This window comes from Microcaecilia unicolor, chromosome 5 (genome assembly GCF_901765095.1).
Source record: "Microcaecilia unicolor chromosome 5, aMicUni1.1, whole genome shotgun sequence".
In the NCBI taxonomy this organism is placed as follows: domain Eukaryota; kingdom Metazoa; phylum Chordata; class Amphibia; order Gymnophiona; family Siphonopidae; genus Microcaecilia; species Microcaecilia unicolor.
The window spans coordinates 56,937,309-56,957,365 of record NC_044035.1 but is presented as its reverse complement, the minus strand read 5'-3'; the positions used below and the strand labels follow the sequence as shown (position 1 = coordinate 56,957,365).

At 43.5% G+C, this 20,057-nt stretch overlaps 1 protein-coding gene across 1 annotated transcript in view; it reads left to right on the top strand.

Moving 5' to 3' along the window:
* Nucleotides 1–4,692, top strand: part of GOT1 (glutamic-oxaloacetic transaminase 1) — a 50,384-nt gene extending 45,692 nt beyond the window's left edge. The window contains exons 7-9 of the mRNA XM_030202920.1: nt 812–977; nt 1,105–1,247; nt 4,010–4,692. Of these exons, the coding sequence (XP_030058780.1) occupies nt 812–977; nt 1,105–1,247; nt 4,010–4,149 (449 nt within the window). The 3' untranslated portion in view covers nt 4,150–4,692. The remainder of the gene's footprint in view (nt 1–811; nt 978–1,104; nt 1,248–4,009) is intronic.
* The last annotated feature ends 15,365 nt before the right edge of the window (nt 4,693–20,057 follow it).

The following is a 20,057-nucleotide window of genomic DNA, read 5'->3' as shown; positions in this document are numbered from 1 at the left end:
ATCACTAACCCTTTACAGCCTGCGTTACAATAATCTACCTGTGCCAAAACTAGTGCTTGCACCAAAATCCAAGTAATTTAAATTGTGAGACGCCCACCTCCTTTCTATTATGCCATAGAGGCATTTAGATATTCTTTGTCATATCACCCCTCTCCCCTTTTCATCAAAAGTATACATACTGAGATCTTTAAGTCTGCTTTATGAGCAAGACCACTGACCATTTTAGTAGCTGCCTTTCTGGACCGACTTTTATCATGTTTATATCTTTTTGAAGGTGCTTTTCTCCAGAATTATACACACAGTTCTCCAAATTAGTTCTCACTAGAGATATGCACAGACACGATACCATCTGCTGGTATTCCTCTCACTGTGCACCCAAGTATCATTCTGGCTTTTGCTGTCACCTTTTCTGCCTGTTTGGCCACCTTAAGGTCATTGGATGTGATCACCCCCAGGTCCCGCTGTTTTTATTCACAGAACTTTACTCCCTATACTGTACCACTCTCCTTTGAATTTTTGCAACCTAAATGTTTGATCCTGCAGTTTTTAGCATGAAATCTGCCAAATTTCAGATCATCCATTTATTTATTTAATTTAAAGATTTGATATACTGCCTTTCTAGATAATGGAACCAAATGAAAGCAGTTTACTAAATGGTCCAGTTCTATCAGTAAATTCCAGAATATATTATCGGATGTATTTCACTTTCTGTATAGGATGTAATGATCTGGGGATCAAGGACTGTTAAGAGGGATAGTGTGTGTGCATCAGAGAACAGTGCCACTCAGTGTGTCTCTATTTCCCTTTCCAGATGAAAGAGTGGGAAATCTGACTATTGTGGGGGAAGACACAGAGAATGTTCAGCGGGTCCTTTCTCAGATGGAGAAAATTGCCCGCACCACGTGGTCAAACCCACCATCACAGGGAGCTCGTATTGTTGCCACCACCCTTACTAGCTCTGATCTGTTTGCTGAGTGGTAAGAACTGATTTTTAATATATGATGATGGTTCTAAGAACTTTATTTGAAGTAGTTAGTACATGACTGCTTGTGTTGGGAATGAGAACAACTATTTTATGTTACAAACACTTTCTTTTTATTCTAGGAAACATAATGTGAAGACTATGGCAGATCGAGTTTTGTTGATGAGGTCAGAACTCAGATCTCGGCTGGAGAAACGTGGAACCCCAGGCACTTGGAATCATATTACTGACCAGATTGGCATGTTCAGCTACACTGGCCTGAACCGTAAGTACAGACACATAACCAAATCTTGTGCTCCTTGATGAAATCCGTAGCTTGCTCAGTGACACATATACTAATTGTGAATGAAATAAGTAGTCTGTAGTGTATCTGCAAAATCATCTTTCCTTAGAGGAATTGGTAAGGGATTTATTTACTGCCTTTTTGAAGGAATTCACTCAAGGCGGTGTACAGTAAGAATAGATCAAACATAAGCAGGAGGCAATTAGAGCAGTAAAAATATTCGAACAACAATATGAAGTATGGCATGGTTGACTACTTACAATGACAACACAATATGTACTAGAACATTATAATTGGTAGTGAAGGGTAAGGCAAAGTTGTAACATATAGATGAGTAAGAAAGTAGGAAGAATTAGAAAGTAAGGTGATTGATTTGAAGAAAGTTGCATGTGACTTACTCTTGTTGGAACCATGCAGTATATTTACATTTTATTAAAGTGAAGTCTGACATCTCCACAGTTGACCACATAGCAAAGATGTACCTATAAATGATCAGAGAGCAGAGCTTTTTAGTGTACACTTACCCTATTCCCTATGATTAGTCTGGCTTTGAAAGTGGTATCCATTTTCTGTAGTGTTCTGTTGACTGAATTTGAGTATCCTCAATATATATGTACAACTAGCATTTTTATGCTATACCTTGTTTTTGTCAGGAGTGGTTTAAATTGAATTGGCAATATGTTATCCTATATAATAATTCTCACCTCCAACATTCTATTCTTGCTGCCTCAGACCATGGCTCTTTCGGAGTTGGTCTGCTAGGCTCCGTAGATCAGGCACACGTCACTGGCCCATTATGACGAGATCATGGGGTGGGGGGGAAAAACCCCTCACAGCTGATCCAACCCCCCCCCCCCCCAACTGCCGATACCCTCCCCCCGCCAACTCTGGCCCTGCCCATCCCCCTCCGTGCATGTCGACCCACCCCCTCCAAAATCGACACTTCCGCCCGCCCCGTACCCCTCTGACTCACACACACACAATGAGGCATATTTTCAAAGCACTTAGCCTTCCAAAGTTCCATAGGTTTCTATGGAACTTTGGAAGGCTAAGTGCTTTGAAAATATGCCTGAATGTCAGTCACAGATGCGCACAAACTTCCTGGTGATACCTCCACCCATGCTGCTACGCTCCCCAGCCCTGACTGGCCCCGCCGATCCACCTCTGTGCACGTGGCCCCCCCCCCCCCTCTGCGGAACGGAAAATGCTCAACTTCAAAGTGGGGGTCCTGGGTCCCTCCTCTGTGGAAGGGAAAATACTCAACTTCAACGTGGGGGTCCTGGGTCACATCGGCAGTGGGAAGACGTCTCTGGCTCTGAGCATGACCGTGTCCACGGCGGCCTTCGACAAGAACCCGTAGAGCCGTGAGCGGGGCATCACCCTGGACCTGGGGTTCTCCTTCGCGGTGCCCGTACCCCAACACCTGGGCACCAGCGGCAAACACACGCTGCAGTTCACGCTGGTGGACTGTCCGGGCCACGTGTCTCTTATCAGGAACATTATCGGAGGTAGGAGCGGGAGGGCCCTGGGGCCTAGACCTGACCTAACCGGTGCTATTCACCTGAGCTCCACAGACAGGTTGATAAGATGCATCAGTATCAGCCTGTTTGGTCGACCCGGATGAGCTGCTCACTTTTCTAGGATATGCACAGGGAGGGGAATACTTTCCACCTACGTTCATTGGGGATATTTCTATAAAGTTGATTGCAGTTTTGGATGTAAGTGCGTTGGAGGGCTAGGTTTGCCTCCTAATTTACGTCAGACCAAGAACAGTGATCCAGCTCTGGTTTTGTCCCATGTACGGAAATGCGGGTTTAAACTTATTTGGTTATCAATAGAAATAAAACAAAATAAAACATGAAAAAGAAAATAAGATGATACCTTTTTTATTGGACATAACTTAGTACATTTGGGAAATTAGAATTTCAAGAATGCAATCGGGGAGGCAAACCAGCACAACGTTACTCTCTTAACTGGCGAGGTGACAACCCTATGACTAACACATACTCTCTGCCTGTCTAATACAATACAAGAAAGTCTTTTTTTGGGGGGGTGGGGGGCGCAAAGTCCAGTCTTGCCCCCAGGGTCCAGCATTAGATCCTTATTCTCAGTCTCTGTGTTATCTCTGAGCACCCTTTTATCTATCCTAATGTCAGCCCCCTTCTGTCACACCCACTATCTGCCAGGATAAGCCCCCTTTGTCATCCCAAACCTCACATTCAGCCCCTATATCAGACCTATCTTCAAGCCTTATCCCCTTTCTGCCACCTGCCCCACATACTAAGTCAGCCACACAAACACACACACACTCTATCAGTCTCTCTGTCTCACACACACACACATATACACTCTGTCACACACACTCGCACATTCAATCTCTCTCTCTCTCTCTCTCTCTCACACAGTCACTGTCAAACACACTCGCACATTCAATCTCTCTCTCTCTCTCTCTCTCACACAGTCACTGTCAAACACACTCTGTCAAACATACACACTCAAAGGAAAACCTTGCTAGCGCCCGTTTCATTTCTTACAGAAATGGGCCTTTTTTACTAGTATTTGGATAATTTGGACTATAAAGGGTACATTTAAGCTGTCTTTTTCTGTAATTAATGGAAAGAATGGGTATAAATGAGATGGGGACATATGGGTATATTGTGGTCCTATTTGTATATGTAACTAGAATTTCTTCACAGAATACATGAGCATCCTACCCTCTTCAACTTCTGTTCATTATTTTCTAGCCAAGCAAGTTGAGTACCTCATTAAAGAGAAGCATATATACCTGATGGCCAGTGGCCGGATTAATATGTGTGGGCTAACCACCAAGAACTTGGACTATGTGGCTGAATCCATTCATGAAGCTATCACCAAAATTCACTGAACAAAATGACAAACTGAATTATGTGTAAACGATGTTTCATTTGTATAATCAATGTGCATGAGTATCTCTGCTTTTGGTCAAGACTTATTATCATGTATTCTGTGTATAAAGTGATAGAAACAATTACCAAGAAACTTTATCAGGGGGGTATAATTAAGCTTTCCTCTTTAAGTAACGTTTGGAGTGCAATAAGAAAGCAATTACACTTGTTGAGTGGTGCCCTTAGCCCATTCAGCTGTAGCTGACAACCCAAGACCTTAGCACTCCATGTAGTAGTAACATTTCTTCACATGTGTTTTGGAATGTTAACTGGCTTGACCTACCTTAATTACCTCAAAGATTAGTGTGCTATGTGGTAATGAAACATCAAGAGCTTTGGCCTGGGTAATGCAGCCAAGTCCTGTGGTTTCCATCCTAATGCAAGATGCTTGCAGTTCACAGGTATGTGATATTTCAGGGCATTTAGAACTAGCAAAATTTATGTTTATAAAATCTGTCTCCTGTTAATAATGTCCTGATAATAAACAAAATACGTCATCTGAACCAGTGTTTTCTAAATGTCACAATTATTTTGCACTTTGTTGCCAGGGAACTTTGCTTTTTGATGGCTAGTTTCTAAGTTATACACTAATTCAGTCAGTGCTTGGATCTGAACTTGCAGGGGCAAAAGCTGTATGAAACAGAAAAAGGTACAGCACAAAAATGTATTATACTGGGCAAAATCTCATCTAATGCAACAGCATGCAACAGTGTATCATTGAACCATCATGGTTTGTACTTTCATAAGCATGAAAGGAGAAGAGAAATAAAATCATATACTTAGTGTTTTTTTTTATCATGATTTAATGTTTTATTGCCCTATTACCACTAGAGACTGGTAATAAGCAACTTTTATTTCATTTTATTGACTTTTTGGGGCTATCTTTGCATAATCTATAGAATGAGGCTTGAAACGTATATAGAGGCTTAGAATGTCCAGAGAGGCAGCTAGATCACCAACTGGGGCTTGAAACACTCGTTGGTTGAATAGTGAACACCACCCAAAAACTCACGGGAGGCTGTTGGGGTTGGGAGGAAACAGAGAGGTGTGAGAAAGTAAATAATAGTGTTGACTCCTGTGGGGATGGAGGAAATTAATTGTGGGGATGGAATGGATCTTAGCAAGTACGAGTGGGTCTGGGTGAAATTTCTGTCCCTGTGCAACTGTCTAGTTTCAATTCCTTTATAACAATCATCTTTAAATATCATTTATGGCATGGATAACTCTCTTGTATCCTCTTCATTAAAGACTGAACCAAAGAATTAATTTAGTCTCCCTGCTGTGGCCTTGTTCTGTCCGAGTGCCCCTTTTACTTCTTAATGACCTATTGGTTCAACTGATTCTGTAACAGGCATTCTGCTTCTAATGTACCTGAAAAGTTTTATTATGAATTTTTGTCTATACAGAAAAAAAAAGGTACAAAGACTAGGGGACATCCCATGAAGTTACAAGGTAATACTTAACACATTTATTTATTTATTAAAACTTATACCCCGCCTAGCACTAATGGCTCCTTTTACAAAGCTGATTAGGGCACACTGAATATGAAGAAGTCCATGGGAATAGAATTGGCTTCTTCACAGTGCGCTACTGATCTGTAGTGCAGCTTTAGCCCTATGGAGCTTACAAGAAAAAACAGACACAAAACATTTAAAACTTGCCAAACACTAATACACAAGGAAAATATTTTTCACTCAGCAAATAATAAAGTTCTGGAATTCATTGCCAGAAGATTTGGTAACAGCAGTTAGCATATCAGAATTAAAAAAAAAAAAAAAGTTTGGACAAGTTCCTGGAGAAAAAGTCTGTAATCTACTATTAATATAGTCACAGGGAAAGCCACTACTTATTCTTGGAATCAGTAGCATGGAATCTTGAGATTCTTTGGGATTCTGCCAGGTACTTGTGATCTGGATTGACCACTGTTGGAAGCAGGATATTGGGCAAAATAGACCATCAGTCTGACCAGTATGGCTATTCTTATATTCTTAAGTTTCTTTTCAAATTCTGTTTTTGGCTTCCTTATGAAGCACTGGCAAAGCGTTATGCCGTTTTTTGCTTTCTTCATTTGGATCCATTTCCATTTTTTGAAAGCTGTTCTTGTGCCTATAATAGCCTGTTTCACCTCACCTTTTAATGGTGTTGGCTGTCATTTGGTCTGCCTTTTTTTTTTTTTTTTAAGAAATGACCTGGGCTTCCCCAATGGTTATTTTAAACAATGGGGACAAACAGTAAGGTCAACGGATGAGTCTTCTAACACTTAAGCACATGTACAATTGGTGGATTCTCAAGGCTGTAGTTTATTAGAAAGCAAAAGGACCTGACACAGGATTGTGTTTTGGCTTAACAAGCAATGGAAGTAAAACCCGGCTGGCTCAATCCGTCCTCCTTTTTCATACTTTGCATGGCTCTCTGCAGAATCCAATCATTGTGCAGGGGGAGAGAAGGAGTTTGAGACAACACTGTGGAGAAAAAAAACCCCCCACATCGGAGGTAAGAAATCCCGGGCGCCAGGATGAAATTTCTAGGCACAATGGTGACCTAGTACTTGGGATTTGAGCCCTGCCTTATAGTGTGCAGCCAGATGCATGTGCAAATTTTAATGAGTGCCAATTAACTGGTTGTTAGCACCCAATTATTGATAATGGCTCGTTAATTTGCACATGCATCTTGGGCACACACTCTAATCTGGGAGCCAAATATAGAATCCAGGGGGTAGTATATCTGGATTTTCAGATGATGTTTGATAAAAGCCCTCATGAGAGACTCTTGAAAAAATTAAAAATGGAATACTAGGCCATGCTTTTTCTGGAATGGGAACTGGTTAAAAGATAGAAAACAAGAGAGTAGGGTTAAATGGCTAATTTTTTCAATGGGCGATGGTGCTGAAACTGGTGATTTTTAAAATATAAATGATCTGGAAACAATAATGAGTTGAAGTGAATACATTTGCAGATGACACAAAGTTATTCAAAGTTGAAAAACTGCAGGAGATGAAGAACCCTCTGCAGCAACTTCTTTTAGTTACCACTGTACCGGCTGCAATTACCGATTAACCTTCCTCCCTCAGAAAAAGTGAATTGTAAGATTAACCATTTTGAGTTTTTCTTATTTTCATGAGATTGCTTTCCTGATCTTGGATCTCCTAGTTGTGGACGATTATATAACATATATTGGTGGGAGAAAATGTTTTCTTTTTTAATATCAGTTTCTGTTTTCCCTTACATTTATATGATAAATGTGAATGTAATTAAGTAAAATGATAAATAAATAAAAGAAAAAAAAAGAAAAACTGCAGGAGGACTTTGAAAGCCAGCTTTTGCAAGGCTAGAAACTGCGTTGAGAATGACAACTCCTTTTAGTACATCATGGAAATTGGAATCAAGTAATTTAGCATACTCATTTGTGGAACAATGGAGAACAACGGTTTCATCATCCACTACATGGCTTAGCTAGAATGTAAGCCACACTTTTCAGTGCTTCCTGACGTGTAGGAAAACATAGCCACACCGTAACACAGTTTATATTTAAAAATATTTTAATTTTAACCATCACAACTCATTTATTTATTTAAAAGTTACTCCAGCAAATACCTGAATAATGTGTAGTAGTTGAAATACATCTTAACTGTGGGTTACTACAGCCAATCATCTTTATGAGGGGCCCTTTTACTAAAGCTTAGCATGCACTAAATGTTAAGAAGCCCACAGAGGTAGAAGGTTTCTTAGCATTTAGGGGAGATTCTATATATGGCACCTAAAAAATCTGCACGGAAAACATTTCTGCCTGAGTGTATTCTGTAAGTGCTCTCTAGATTTAGGCATGGTATATAGAATATGCTTAGTTGATATCCCAGTGTCCATTTACACCAGTGAAAACATAGTGAGTGTGTCGATTTAGATGCTGAACTCCCATTTCCCTGCCCATAATTGCACCCCTTTTTGCCTGTGTACATGAAAATTTAGGCGCTCTGCATTACAGAATATGCTTAGTGATTTGTGCATGTAAATTCTAATTATCAATTAGTGCTCATTATTGCTTGTTAAGTGCTGTTAATGCTGATTGGGAAGCCAATTAAAGTTACGCAAGCTGTTATAGAACCTGCTGGATTTCGGTGCATAACGCTAGGTGCATTATATAGAATCCAGGGGTAGTGTGTGCTAAACTTTAGTAAAAAGGCCCCTAGGTAAGGTCTGAAAGCGGGCGGGGGGGGGGGGGGGGTCCTCCTTTTTCTAATGAGCTGAAGGCTGAAAATGTTTCTGGGCCTTTTTTTTTTCTTTCATAAATTGTTAATGTAGAAAAACTTATTGTCACACTATGCTCTAGATATATAGAAGCATTTTTCATGATAGGAAAACATGGCCCTAAACTACTGGAAAGTCCTTCATTACAAAATATTGCTCAAATAGTACCCACAAAGCTTAAGGGAAGCATATATGTCACACAGATTACTATTTAGCGGTATTGAATGCTGAAAAAATGTATGACTTTCATGCTGCGCTTCTGTATGGATAAAAGCAGGCACCAAGGTACTGCTTGCTTCCGTAATGGACTGAACTTTATCTTAAATGTCTTGGCCATAGTTATCTTTAGTACTGGAAATATATGTTAAAGGGAAATTATACATTAATTAGAAATATAATCTAACCTTTATACAAAGCATATGCAATTACAATTCAAAATTGTTCATATCATATATAATCTACACATGATATCTAGCTTGCCAGTGAGATTCTGTAGTGTCTCAACTGATTAAGGGAAGGGCTAATTCCAATCACCCGTGTCTGTTTTGCTAGTGTGTGCACCTTAAAAAAAATATTGACACTGGCATTCAGCACACTGACATAAAAAGAAATAATTTTTTTTGATTGTGAAAAGTAATTCTTAAAATCTTTTCAAACAAGTTTGTACGCCTTGCTTATTACAGAGATGATGGCTGTGAAAAAAGCTTCTGTGAAGCAATGTAGAGAAGATAACACCTTCAGTAGAATAAGGAGGATCAGCAGATGCAGTGATGCTTGATCAGTCAGCATACAGAGCACTGGGAAAGTCTTCAGATCCTTGTACATTTTTTTTTTACATTCCACTGTCTAAAACATACAATTCAAAATGCATTAGAATTCATTTCACTTATCTAAACAAAATCAAGGGCCCTGTTTACTAAGATGCGCTAGTGTTTTTACTGTGCACCTAAAATTAGCGCATTCTAAACACTAGAGACACCCATATATTCATATGGATGTCTTTAGCGTTTAACGCTGATTAGTAAACAGGGCCATTAGAAACTTACTCGTAACAAATGTTCTCTGTGGACAGCGGGATATAAGTCTGCACAGATGGGTGGCATTTGAGCGAGCCCTGCACAAGAATGTTTCCTGTAGCTTTACAGCACTGAAGAACTTTTAGTTTAATTTCACATGAAGTAGCTCCTGCTTTGCATCATCACACAGTACTGCTGCAGTTTTTCATGTAGCTGAAGGATACAATGTCTTGGGGAGGTAGAAGAGTGGGAGGATCTGTATCCTGCAGTCTAATGAGAACAGATGCTACAGGTATATAATTTGCTTTCTCCAAGGATAGGGATATCAAGTCCTCACAACTGGGCCTCTCTAGGTACAGGCAAACTTTTCTTTTTTTTAAACTTTTTATTTATAAATTTCAAATACTGAGTACAAGCATAAACTTGCAAAAGAAAGGAAAAAGGTGTGTCACATCAGCAATCAATGAAAGGGAAAATACAGCGGAATATAAATTAACAACCACACTTCTGCCACTAGTCCACAATAACTGTTATTATTTGAATGTGTGCTGCTTCCTGAGTTCTTCACCTGCTCCAAGTCCTCGTGTCTGCTTTTTTTGTACATTGGGAGAGCAGTTTCCAGCACTCGAAACAGAGAGAAAGCGGCCTCTGTAAAGCAGATACTAGTGGGTGACATCACTAACTGTATTGTTATTTGAATGTGTGCTGCCTTCTGATGAGCTCTTCACCTGCTTGAAGTTCTCTGCTCCTTTGTACATTAGGCGAACAGTTTCCAGCACTCAGAACAGGGAGAAAGTGGCCTCTGTAAACCAGATACTGGTGGGTGACATCACTAACTGTATTATTATTTGAATGTGTGCTGCTTCCTGAGCTCTTCACCTGCTCCAAGTCCTCTGTTTGCTCCTTGTACATTGGGAGAGTAGTTTCCAGCACTCAAGACAAAGATACTTACCTGTAGCAGGTATTCTCCAAGGACAGCAGGCTGATTCTGCGCGAAACGCGAGCGTGCCCCTTCAGTTAAATCAAAAAGCATATAAACAACTCCAAAGGGGAGGTGGCGGGTTTGTGAGAACAATCAGCCTGCTGTCCTCAGAGAATACCTGCTATAGGTAAGTATCTTTGCTTTCTCCGAGGACAAGCAGGCTGCTTGTTCTCACATTTGGGGTATCCCTAGCAACCAGGTTCACTCAAAACAATGATTGACCTGAAACCATAAACAACTAACTGAGAGTGCAGCCTGGAACAGAACAAAAATGGGTCTAGGGGGGTGGAGTTGGATTCTAAACCCCAAACAGATTCTGCAGCACTGACTGCCCAAACCAACTGTTGCGTCGGGTATCCTGCTGAAGGCAGTAATGAGATGTGATTGTAGGGACTGATGACCACGTTGCAGCCTTGCAAATCTCTTCAATGGAGGCTGACTTTAAGTGAGCCACTGATGCAGCCATGGCTCTAACATTATGAGCTTTGACATGGCCCTCGCCCAGCTTGGGTGGTTGGGGTCGAAAGAAACAAACAACTGGGCGGACTGTCTGAAGGGCTTTGTCCGCTCCACGTAAAAGGCCAATGCTCTCTTGCAGTCCAAGGTATGCAAACTGCTTTCGCCAAGGTGGGTATGATGACGGGGAAAGAATGTTGGCAAGACAACTGATTGGTTCAGATGGAACTCCAACACCACCTTTGGCAGGGACTTAGGGTGTGTGCGGAGAAGTACTCTGTTGTGATGAAACGATATAAGGTGCATGCACCACTAAGGCCTGAAGCTACCTGACCTTACGAACTGAAGTAACAGCCACCAAGAAAATGACCTTCCAGGTCAAGTACTTCAGATGCCACGGGAGTTACATGAACTGTGGAGGCCATGTGCCCCAGAAGTCTCAACATCTGCCGAGCCGTGATCTGTTGAGATGCTCGAACAATGGACACCAGAGACATCAGGTTGTCTGCCCTTGCCTCAGGAAGATAAGCTCAAGCTGTCCTTGCGTTCAACAGAGCTCCAATGAATTCCAACTTTTGTACTGGGGTGAGATGGGACTTGGAGTAATTGATCACGAAGCCCAGTAGCTCTAGCATCTGAATAGTCATTCACATGGACTGTAGAGCGCCTGCCTCCGAGGTGCTCTTCACCAGCCAATCATCGAGATAAGGGAACTCATGCACTCCCAGTCTGCGTAGTGACGCTGTGACTATCGCTAGACACTTTGTAAACACTCTGGGTGCAGACTCCAGACCAAAAGGCAATACACGGTACTGAAAGTGCTGAGTTCCCAGCCGAAATCGAAGATACTTCCTGTGAGCTGGAAGTATCGAGATGTGTGTGTAAGCATCCTTTAAGTCCAGACAGCATAGCCAATCGTTCTCTTGAATCATGGGAAGAAGGGTGCCCAGGGAAACCATCCCGATCTTTTCTCAGAGAAGGAATTTGTTCAGGTCCTTTAGGTCTAGGATGGGACGCACCCCCCCCTGTCTTTTTCTGCACAAGGAAGTACCTGGAATAGAATCCTAGCCCTTCTTCCCCTGGTGGAATGGGTTCGACTGCTTGGGCCTTTAGAAGGGTGAAGAGTTCCTCTGCAAGTACCCGTTTGTGCTGGGAACTGTACGAATGAGCTCCTGGTGGGCAATTTGGAGGTTTGGATGCCAGACTGAAGGTGTATCCTAACCGGACTATTTGAAGAACCCACCGGTCGGAGGTTATAAGAGGCCACCTTTGGTGAAAAAATATTAACCCTCCAACCGGCAAGTTGTCTGGTACAGACACTTTTACTGAGGCTATTGCTTAACTGGAGCCAGTCAAAAGCCCGTCCCCTGCTTTTGCTGGGGAGCAGTATGGGCCTTAGACGCACGCTGTTGATGAGAACGCGTGCGCTGGAGCTGAGTCTGGGCAGGCTGCTGAGAAGCAGAAGTGTACCTACGCCTAGGATAGGAATAGGGAGCAGTCCTCTTCCCCCCAAAATACCTCCTAGATGAGGAGGTTGTAGCAGAAGGCACCCGGTGGGAGAGAGAATCTATAGCATCATTATTCTTCTTCTTGATCTGATCAACAAGATCCTCTACTTTTTCACCAAAAAGGTTGTCCCCCCGGCAAGGAACATCTGCCTTTCGCTGCTGGACAGAATGATCCAGGTCAGAGACATGCAGCAATGAGAGTCTGCGCATCACTATACCCTGAGTAGCGATCCTGGATGCTACATCAAAAGTGTCAAACGTATCCCTGGCCAGGAATTTTCGATACACCTTGTGCTGCCTGACCACTTGGCAAAAGGGCTTGGCCAGCTCCGAAGGGAGTGCATCAACCAAGCTAGACAGTTGCCTTATCGAGTCCCGCAAATGAATGCTCGTGAAGAGCTGGTATGACTGAATCTTGGCGGCGAGCATAGCGGCCTGATATGTCTTCCTCCCAAAAGAATCAAGAGTCCTAGCTTCTCTGCCTGGGGGTGCTGAAGCATAGTCTCTAGTACTCCTAGCTCTTTTGAGGGTGGAGTTCACCACCATTGAATTGTGGGGTAACTGAGACCTCTTCAATCCAGGTTCACCGTGGATCCGATGCTGGGATTCAGCTTTTTTCGGGACAACAGGGCCAGACAGAGGGGCCGACCAGTTTCGCATGAGGACTTCCTTCAGTACCTTATGCAGAGGAACTGTTACAGCCTCTTTAGGTGGAGAAGAATAGACCAGGGCTTCGAGCATCTCAGTCCTGGGCTCATCCTCAACTTCCACAGGGAAGGGAATAGCCATAGCCATTTCCCAGACAAAAGAGGAAAAGGAAAGACTCTCCGGTGGAGATAGTCTCCTCTCTGGTGGAGGGGAAGGTTCAGAGGGTATCCCATAAGACTCATCGGAAGAAAAGTACCTGGGATCTTCCTCTGACTCCCACAAACACTCCTGCTCAGTATTGGATAAGACCTTGCTTAAGGTATTTTGTCACTGAACCTGCCTCGACGCCAAGGAACGATGTCCTCGACGGCGATGTCGAGAGGCCGACGCCTGCTCAGACTGCGGTGAAGCTTCCTCTACTGACGTCGAAGGGGAGTCCACCTTGGTGGCAGCCACCATCGGAGAAAGCTGAGGAGTCGGTGGAACAGACAGTGTCAAAATCTATGGAGGCTCGGGAGCAGGTACCGGGCTGCTAGAAGACCAACGCATCAGCACCTCCTGTATAGAAAGAGAGCGATCCGCTCGGCACCGATGCTTCTCGGGTGCCGATTCCCTCGATGCCCTGGAGTTCCCGGCACCATGTGTCGAAGGAGAACGATGACGGTGCTTCTTCGCCTTTGCTCGACGCCTTTCCTCGAGACTCCTCAGTACCGATGAGGAGGACGTGGAATCCTCATGTCTCCTCAGGGCCGGGTCAGACAAAAGTCAGTCTTGGGGGTGGCTGCATAACAGGAGGCCTCGAGGCAGGTGGAGACCCACTCGACGCCTCAATGCTCCCAGCGCAAATTGGTCTATCAGCAGCCATTACTTCTGCTCCCGACATCGATGCTCCTTCCGATGTCGACGCCGCCAATCTCGGTACCTATGTCAATGTCGACGTTGAAGGACTGGACTGAGCCCCAAAAAGCTTTTCTCATTGGGCTTCTCCAGATGCTTGTGTCCGTTTCTTCATACGAAGATACAGACTACAAGCGGCTGGGCTATGGTCGGGCCCAAGGCACTGGATACACCAGGCTTGGGTATCGATACTTGAGACGGTCCGACTGCACTGAGTACAACGTTTGAACCCGCTGGGTGTCTTCGATGACATGGAAGGAAAACCAGCTTCGGCGAAATCAAAAGACGCGACTGTGCCTGTTAACAGAAAAAGGGGCACAAAAAATAAGGGAATAAGCCGACCGCACGCCCTAAGCCGGCTGCATCAAAAAACAAAGGAAACTTTAAAAGGTGAACAAATCTAAAAGACACTATCCAGCTTATAATTGAAAAAGAAAAACGCCTATATTGTGACCCAAATCGGGAGATAGACGTTTTTCTCACAAAAACGAATAAAATGGTATAATTGAAAGCCGAATTTGGATGTTTTCAACTGCACTCCGTCGCGGATGCGGACAAAGTTGATGGGGGCGTGTCAAAGGCTTGGTGAAGGCGGAACTGAGGCGTGGTTATCGGCCGATCAGAGATAGGCGCCTTTCGCCGATAATGGAAAATAAATATGCGTTTTTAGCGAGAATTTAGGGCACTTTTCCTGGTCCCTGTTTTTCCACGAATAGGGCCCCAAAAAGTGCCCTAAATGACCAGATGACCACTGGAGGGAGTCGGGGATGACCTCCCCTGACTCCCCCAGTGGTCACAAACCCCCTCCCACCACAAAAATATGCCGTTTCACAACTTTTTATGTTCACCCTCAAATGTCATACCCACCTCCCTGGCAGCAGTATGCAGGTCACTGGAGCAGTTGTTAGGGGGTGCAGTGGACGTCAGGCAGGTAGACCCAGGCCCATCCCCCCCACCTGTTACACTTGTGCTGGTAAATGGGAGCCCTCCACACCGCCCCCCAAACCCACTGTACCCACATGTAGGTGCCCCCCTTCACCCCTTAGGGCTATAGTAATGGTGTACTACTACTACTACTACTATTTAGCATTTCTATAGCGCTACAAGGCATACGCAGCGCTGCACAAACATAGAAGAAAGACAGTCCCTGCTCAAAGAGCTTACAATCTAATAGACAAATATAAATAAAGTAAGCAAATCAAATCAATTAATGTGGGCGGGAAGGAAGAGAGGAGGGTAGGTGGAGGCGAGTGGTTACAAGTGGTTACGAGTCAAAAGCAATGTTAAAGAGGTGGGCTTTCAGTCTAGATTTAAAGGTGGCCAAGGATGGGGCAAGACGTAGGGGCTCAGGAAGTTTATTCCAGGCATAGAGTGCAGCGAGACAGAAGGCGCGAAGTCTGGAGTTGGCAGTAGTGGAGAAGGGAACAGATAAGAAGGATTTATCCATGGAGCGGAGTGCACGGGAAGGGGTGTAGGGAAGGACGAGTGTGGAGAGATACTGGGGAGCAGCAGAGTGAGTACATTTATAGGTTAGTAGAAGAAGTTTGAACAGGATGCGAAAACGGATAGGGAGCCAGTGAAGGGTCTTGAGGAGAGGGGTAGTATGAGTAAAGCGACCCTGGCGGAAGATGAGACGGGCAGCAGAGTTTTGAACCGACTGGAGAGGGGAGAGGTGACTAAGTGGGAGGCCAGCAAAAAGCAGATTGCAGTAGTCTAAACGAGAGGTGACAAGGGTGTGGATGAGGGTTTTGGTAGAGTGCTCAGAAAGAAAGGGGCGGATTTTACGGATGTTGTAAAGAAAGAAACGACAGGTCTTGGCAATCTGCTGGATATGAGCAGAGAAGGAGAGAGAAGAGTCAAAGATGACCCCAAGGTTTCGAGCTGAGGAGACAGGGAGAATGAGAGAGCCATCAACAGAAATAGAAAACGGGGGGAGCGGGGAGGTGGGTTTGGGGGGGAAAATGAGAAGCTCGGTTTTGGTCATATTTAATTTCAGGTGGCGTTGAGACATCCAGACAGCAATGTCAGACAAGCACGCTGAAACTTTGGTTTGGATGCAAGGTGAGATATCAGGGGTAGAAAGGTAGATTTGGGAGTCATCAGCATAGAGATGGTAGGAAAAGCCATGGGATGAGATTAATGAACCAAGGGAAGAAGTGTAGATAGAAAAGAGGAGGGGACCAAGAACAGAACCCTGAGGTACGCCGACAGGCAGAGGGATAGAAGTAGAAGAGGATCCACCAGAATGAACACTAAAGGTGCGGGGGGAGAGGTAGGAAGAGAACCAGGAAAGGACAGAGCCCTGGAATCCAAGTGAGGATAGGGTATCGAGAAGTATGCTGTGATCGACAGTGTCAAAAGCAGCGGAAAGATCAAGAAGAATGAGGATGGAATATTGACCTCTGGATTTAGCCAGTAATAGGTCATTGGAGACTTTAGTAAGCGCAGTTTCGGTTGAGTGGAGAGGGCGAAAACCAGATTGTAGTGGGTCAAGAATAGCATGTGAGGAGAAAAAATCAAGGCAGCGGCGGTGAACAGCACGCTCAAGTAATTTGGAGAGAAAAGGAAGGAGGGAGATGGGTCGGTAATTAGAGGGACAAGTAGGGTCGAGTGAAGGCTTCTTAAGGAGAGGTGTGACCACAGCATGTTTAAAGGCAGCAGGGACAGTCGCAGTGGAAAGTGAGAGGTTGAGAATGTGACAGATAAAAGGAATAAGAGCAGGAGAGATGGCATTAAGAAGGTGGGTGGGAATGGGATCAGAGGAACAGGTGGTACATTTTGAGGAAGAAAGGAGAAGTGTAGTTTCCTCAATAGTAACTTCAGGAAAGGAGGAAAGGGAATGAGGGGAAGGAGAGAGAGGGGAACGGACTAGTGGAGGGAGAGGTGGTGAGGTAGAGAAAGCAAGGTTTATCTTTTCAACCTTGTCGTGAAAGAATTCAGCAAGGGTCTGAGGAGATAATAGACTTGTGGGTGGTGGGTTTTGAGGGGGATTTGGGGGGCTCAACACCCAAGGGAAGGGTGCTATGCACCTGGGAGCTCTTTTACCTTTTTTTTTTTTTTGTAAAAGTGCCCCCTAGGGTGCCCGGTTGGTGTCCTGGCATGTGAGGGGGACCAGTGCACTACGACTCCTGGCCCCTCCCACGAACAAATGCCTTGGATTTATTCGTTTTTGAGCTGGGCGCTTTCATTTTCCATTATCGCTGAAAAACAAAAACGCCCAGCTCACAAATTGTCGAATAAAACATGGACGTCTATTTTTTCCCAAAATACGGTTCGGTCCGCCCCTTCACGGACCCGTTCTCGGAGATAAACGCCCATGGAGATAGACGTTTTCGTTCGATTATGCCCCTCTACGGGAACTTTTTTTTTTTAACTGACAATTGTAAGTAAAATAAAGAAATATATTTATTTTATGTATTTGTTACATTTGTATCCCACATTTTCCCACATATTTGCAGGCTCAATGTGGCTTACATAGTACCGTAAAGGCGTTTGCCAACTCCGGTAGAGAAACAAATACGAAATGATGTTGTGGTCGAATAAGGTTCAAGTGTTACAGACACATTAGGGAATCACAGAGAGGAAGAGTTAGGTAGTGACCATTACGAGCTTTGATTTCGTTGTGTTGCAGGGTTAAGGAATTTATGATGGGTCGGTAGGGTATGCCTTTTTGAACAGGTTGGTCATACTTTGTTTTCACGGCTTTTGTTAGTGCATTCCACAGTTGTATGCTTATGTAGGAGAAGCTGGATGCATAAGTTGATTTGTATTTGAGTCCTTTGCTGCTTGGGTAGTGGAGATTTAGGTATGTTTGTGTTGATCCAATTGTGTTTCTGGTTGGTAGGTCTATGAAGTTGGTCTTGTATCCCGGGGCTTCGCCATAGATAATTTTATGAACCAGGGTGCAGATTTTGAAAGCAATACGTTCTTTGATTGGGAGCCAGTGCAGTTTTTCTCAGAGGGGTTTGGCGCTTTCGAATCGCGTTTTTCCAAATATGAGCCTGGCTGCCATGTTTTGAGTGGTCTGAAGTTTCTTTATGATGTGTTCTTTGCATCCCGCATAGAGTCCATTGAGTGGTGGATTACAGTTCGGTGGTGTCGCTACTCGGAGCTCCCAGTTTGATATAAGACGGTGATCGGGTGGTTCCCAATGTCTGGTTTAGATAGGCCGCTTTCTCCGAGGACAAGCAGGCTGCTTGTTCTCACATGTGGGTTGATGTCCACGTAGGCCCAGGAAATGGCAATTTTTTCAAGCAAAAAATATAAAAGTTTTGCCAGAGTCTTCTGGCGGACAACTTCCTGCCTGTAGCACGAGCATGCCCCTTCAGTTTTCTTTTCTCTGCATTGAGGTGCGGTAGGTTTTTATCTGCGCTCCTCTCAGGCACAGCGAGGTTTTTGCTTTTTGGTTTGGACCCAACCTTTGGAGAATACCCAGCGGACCAAAGCTGGTCAAGCTTCGCTCTCCTCTCCGCCAAAACAGTTCCCCAGGCGATTTATAGGTTCTCCGACACTCACAGCAAATTGGATTACGGTCCCAGCTACCTTATAAAATCCGCTCTCAACCGCTTCATAGCAGACCTCACATCCCACCTAAACTACATACTCCAACATGGTCTCTTTCCTAAGGAAAAAGGCAACATCCTACTCACCCCAAATACCAAAAGATACCAAGAAAAAAACCAAATTAACTCACTAATTACCGCCCAGTAGCATCTATCCCACTGGCAGTCAAACTGATGGAAAGCATGGTAACCAAACAACTTACTGATTACATAAACAAATTCTCAATATTACATGAATCAAAACAGGATTTCGCCCCCTCCATAGCACTGAAACAGTACTAATTACTCTTTTAGCCAAGTTCAAGCAGGAAATAGCAACAGGTAAAAGCATACTTCTCCAATTCAACATGTCTAGTGCTTTCGACACGGTTAACCATAATATACCAAAGACGAATTCATTTCAGAACCCATTGCGGAATCCATTAATACACAACTTGAAATCACCGCAATCAGGTTACAAAACAAATTCTTCCCAGCTCACCTGACTTGCATCATATTATATTGACCACCAGGAAATTGGAAAGATGCCCAACCAACTCTCATGGACTTTATATCAAACACATGCTTCACAATTCCTAATGTAATAATAATAGGAGATATAAACCTTCACTTAGAGGACACAACCTCAAATGACACACTAGAATGCAAAGAGTTCTTACAAATGTGGGACTTCCACTGACCACAAGTCAACCCCACACATATAAAAGGCCATGCACTGGATCTATTAACAAAGAAACTATCCAGTGACCGAACCTTTTTGGTAATGGAACAGCAATGGAAAAGCATACCTTGGTCTGACCACTTTAAATTAATTATGACCTTATGCTGGAAGAAGAAAGGTCTTCCCCAAATGCATCAACGAGCCTCATATAAAACAAGATGTAAAATAGACCCCAAAACATTTTGGCAAGAAATATACAATAAATGGGCACCAAAAACTGATTCAACTGACTTCTTCACTGTTTGGGACAAACAATGCAGTGAAATCCTCAACAAAATAGCGCCCATAATTACAAAATCAGCACAAAAATGCAATATAATACTCTGGTTTAACGAAGAACTAAAAATTCTAAAAACGCAAACTAGAAAATTAGAACAAAACTGGAAAAAACCCCAAAACGAACAATCACTAAAGGCCTGGAAAGAAAGTCAAACAAAATACAAATATAAAATAAGACAACCCAAAAGAAACTTCTACAGAGAACAAATAGGCACAGATTACAAAGACACAAAGAAATTATTCAAACTAATAAACAACTTAACACAAAATGGCAACTATACCGAATGCAAACCTCCCACATGCAGACAATCTTGCCAAATACTTTGAAGAAAAACATTACCAATCTATGCAAGAATCTGCATCAGGGAAATATTAATCCAGAAACCTTCATAAACGAACTAGATCCGAACCCAAGGGAATACCCGGCAGACCATATTTGGAATAACTTCACTCATCTAAGCACCGAAATAATAGCTCACACACTCAGAAAATTCTCCTCCACCCACTGCCAACTAGACACCTGTCCCAACTATATAATGACCCCCCTCCCTAATC